General features: G+C 33.5%; 1 protein-coding gene across 1 annotated transcript in view; it reads right to left on the bottom strand.

Moving 5' to 3' along the window:
• Window positions 1-4,091, bottom strand: part of NUF2 (NUF2 component of NDC80 kinetochore complex) — a 37,148-nt gene that overhangs the window by 13,308 nt on the left and 19,749 nt on the right. Inside the window, exons 9-10 of the mRNA XM_004385758.2 lie at window positions 3,278-3,284; window positions 1,212-1,349 (exon numbers count right to left, since the gene is read on the bottom strand). Coding sequence (XP_004385815.2) covers window positions 1,212-1,349; window positions 3,278-3,284 — 145 coding nt within the window. The remainder of the gene's footprint in view (window positions 1-1,211; window positions 1,350-3,277; window positions 3,285-4,091) is intronic.

The raw sequence follows: 4,091 nt of genomic DNA, 5'->3' as shown, positions 1-4,091 counted from the left end.
CATATATTGTCCATCTTTGCATATCACCGATATCTAGCATATATGCATTGCAAATATATTTTAATAAGTCTAGCTTTTCAGTTTCCAATATTGATTTTTAAAAAACTTTTAATCTCAGTTCAAGACTATACAAATATTTTCCTAAAATTTCTAATATTGTTAAACTTTTAATTCATATGGGATTTATTTTTGTAAATGGTGAAAGGTGCAGGCACACTTCCTTTTTCTTCTAGATGAATAGCCCCTTAGGCCAGAAATATTCATTAACCATTCTTTCCTCATAAATACTCAGATCTCTTTCTGGACTCTCATTTTTGTTCTGCTGATCTTTGTCTATTCCTGTGTGATAATTCTGAATTATCAAGAGTGACTTGGATAACAAATGCAAAGATAAACCAATATTTTTTTAAATAATAGTTTAAAACCTTGCCTCATAAAGGATGCTACATTGTCTCCCCACTTTTACCCCACCCCACCCCACCTCAATCCACCTCCCATAATAACCTATAACATATAAACATAAATCACGCCATGTCCCTACATCCTGTTTCTAAACTAGTCAATGGTGCGCTCTTGCTCTTAAAATAAAATCCAGCACTCCACATAATCTGCTCGTCTATTTCTCCATTATTATCTTGTGCCACTCTCCTCACTGGCCGTGCTTTGTTCCTTGCACATACCTTGTTCCCAACTACCTCACAAAAATTGCATATATTGTTCCCTCTGCTTCAAATGCTCTTCCATGTACAATTTACCCAGATAACCTCTATCATTCTTCAGTTGTCAGCATAAATTTCCACTTCCTTTTCCGCTCCACCCTTGACTGATGCAATACTAAATATTACATTATTTCAAAGAACCCTGAATTTTTTTTTAGAACATATTCATAGCTAATAATTATATTGCTGATTTTAAATTTATTTAATACCTCTCTCTTGTAAGAAAGAAACTAAGTCTCATGAGAACATAGCATTTCTGTTTTGATCACCATTGCACAGCCTCAAAAATTTGTTGCATAACTGAATGAATGTCTTGAAATGATATTTCTTTTCTCCATACCCATTTTAGAGAAGAGCTAGAAATTACAGACAGGGTCAAAAAGTATAAGAGGACAAGAAGTGTAGATAATTGAGAAATTAGAGAACATCTGTCTAAACAAGTATTTGCTAAAAAGAAAAAAAGATAGAAAAGCATAAAATAAGGAAACTAACCCTGGAATTTTTAAGCTTCTGGACTGTATCTTTCATTTTTTCTTTATAATTCTTTAGCTTCTCTGGAGAATCCACAATTTTTGCTTTCAAACTCTCTTGTACTTCTTTCAAAGAAGCCACGGACAATTTTAGTTCATTCTGTTGAGAAAACATTTTTATATATTAGATAGAATAATAAAATTGGTGATTTTCCATCCCAATAATGGAAAAGAACAAAGAAATGAGATCGATGTTTGCTGTAGTGGGGGTTAAAGTAAACCAACTACATCACTTCCCTGCTCAATTGCTCACGTTTGTCTTTGTCTACAGGCCAGAGGTCAAGCTCCTTAGCATGACATTCAAGGTCTTTCATTATTTGGCTCTTACTCTTCTTTCCAGTCTCATCTCCACCAGCTCCCTATTGAACTCTAAATTTTGGCAATAGTAGTCTTACGTTTGGACAATTAGAAGTGCTCTCTCTTAGATCAACATGACCCTCCTAGAATATCGTGATCCTACTACCTAGTGAATTTCTACTGATCTTTGAAAATCCTGTTCCCACTTCCTCTATATTCCTTCTATAAACATTGTAATTATTGTACATGTAACATTATACTACAATTACATATTTCATGTGTCTTTCCTAATTGACTGAGCAACTTAGTGGTGTGAACAGTTATCTTTGTTCTCTCTGAACTGAACATAGTCATAGCACTGAGAAGGTGCTCAATGCTGTTGAGTCAAAACAAATTCCCTTCTTGTCCTGATTTTCAAAAGTAAATGTAACCATTTGGTGACTTAAGGTGAAGAGTATCTGGGAATTCTCTTAAAACTTCTGTGTTAATGTGGAATTATGCAAAAAAAAAAAAAAAAAAATCATATGAACCCCTTTCCCAAATATGTGTTGATAAACCATATTTACATTGCATTCGGATACTCCATGACTCTATGTACTGACATGGAAAGATTTCCAAGAAATATTAATAAAAAAAGAAATTCATAGATCAACTAGAACACCAACTGATTTCTATAAAAACAGAACAACAAAATCATGGCACATATCTATATACATCTCAATATACGCATGAAATGTCAAGGAAAAAGGACGAAGGGTGTCACCTCTAGGTGGGGAAGAGGGCTGAGAGAAGACCTTTCCTGTCTAACTCTATACGCCATTTAAGTATTTGATAACAGGAACGTATTACTGTGCTGCTTGTGGAATTTCTATACTTCTTTTTTAAAGATACTCCTCTAGATCAGCCACTCAGAGGCCAAAATTGAACACTCTAGTTCTGTTATTTTGTTCCTAGCATTTAGCAAATCATCACACTATCTACTCTCTTAATGCCCTACAAAATTAGAAATCATTTTCCTTACAACAGCATTGACTTTCATAACTTTTCTTCCCTTGTGAAAAGCCTAAACTTGATATTATAAAGTGATTTTGCTTTAACCTAGTTTTAAATGGAACAGAAAAACAAAACAAAAAACCAAAAAAAGAATAATCAGTGTCACTCAGATGGAAGCATTTATCAACAAGAAAAGAGTGGTAGAAAAATAAGGGATATGTTATATCAAAATAAATTCCAGATGAATCTAAAGTGTTAAAATAATAGGGAAATGGACTTGTATCAAGATATACAAAGAACACTTAAAACTCAACAATAAGAAAACAAACAACCTACTTACAAAATGGGCAAAAGATCTGAACAGAAATCTCACCAAGATATACAGATGGCAAATAAGCATACGAAAAATGCTCAACATCATACAACGTTGTTGTTATTGCATGTTGTCGAGTCGATTTCGACTCACAGCTACCCTATAGGACAGAGTAGAACCGCGCCATAGGGTTTCCAAGGAGCAACTCGTGGATTTGAACTGCTGAACTTTTGGTTAGCAGCCTGAGCTCTTAACCACTTCACCATCAGGGCTCTCATATACCATTGGGAGCTAGAAATCAACACGACAATGAGATACCACTACACACTCATAGACAGAATAAGATCTAAAACAGGGCAACATGTTAACAGGAGAAACATGGGCAGGGGAAAGAGCTATAAGAGAGCTCTCTGTACTCTCTGCACAATTCTTCTGTGAATCTAAAAAAGTTCTAAAAAATAAAATCTATTAAAACAAACAAGCAAACAAACAGGGAAACCATAAAATTACAATGAGAAACTATGGGATTAAAAATAATAATAATCTGAAGAATGGGACAGGCCTTCCTACATATAGAATTAAGACCAAAAACCATAAAAGGCCAGATCTATAAATTTTACTATATAAAAACATAAACTTCTGATAGGAAAAAATTATCAATTTGGAAGAAAAATAGTCAATATCCCTAATTTAAGGAGTTTCTTAAAAATTAAATTTAGCAAGTACACAAATAGTTTACAAAATAAATACCAACAACTACTGAATAAGACACTCAAAATCACTACAAATGGGAATAAAAATTAAAATGAGGGTTTTTTTTCCTATAAGAGTGACAAAAACTAAAAACAAACAAACAAAAAACCCATAAACAAATACACAATTAAAAATACTCAATTTTGGCAAGGCCACGGTACACCCTCATATTATGTTGGTCGGAATGTAAATTGGTATCTTTCCAGAAGTCAGTTTGGCAATGTGGTATATTTTAAATGTGTATTTACTTTGACTCAGAAATCCTGCACTTAGGTATTTATCCAAAGATGAAAAGCAGCAAGGTGCACAAACATATATGTACATGTGGTATATGTTTGTAACATACTTATATACATATTTATGTTCAATAGCAAAAACGTTGGAAGCAATGTGAATGTCCACTAATAGTGGATCTGAAAGATCTGTATTATGGTACATACATACAAGGCACCAATATATGCTGCCATTAAAGAGTGAGGATCTATA

The sequence above is a fragment of the Trichechus manatus genome, unplaced genomic scaffold (genome assembly GCF_000243295.1).
Source record: "Trichechus manatus latirostris isolate Lorelei unplaced genomic scaffold, TriManLat1.0 scaffold00145, whole genome shotgun sequence".
NCBI lineage: Eukaryota > Metazoa > Chordata > Mammalia > Sirenia > Trichechidae > Trichechus > Trichechus manatus.
Note: the sequence above shows the minus strand (reverse complement) of the source record. Positions and strands in the feature narration are given on the sequence as shown.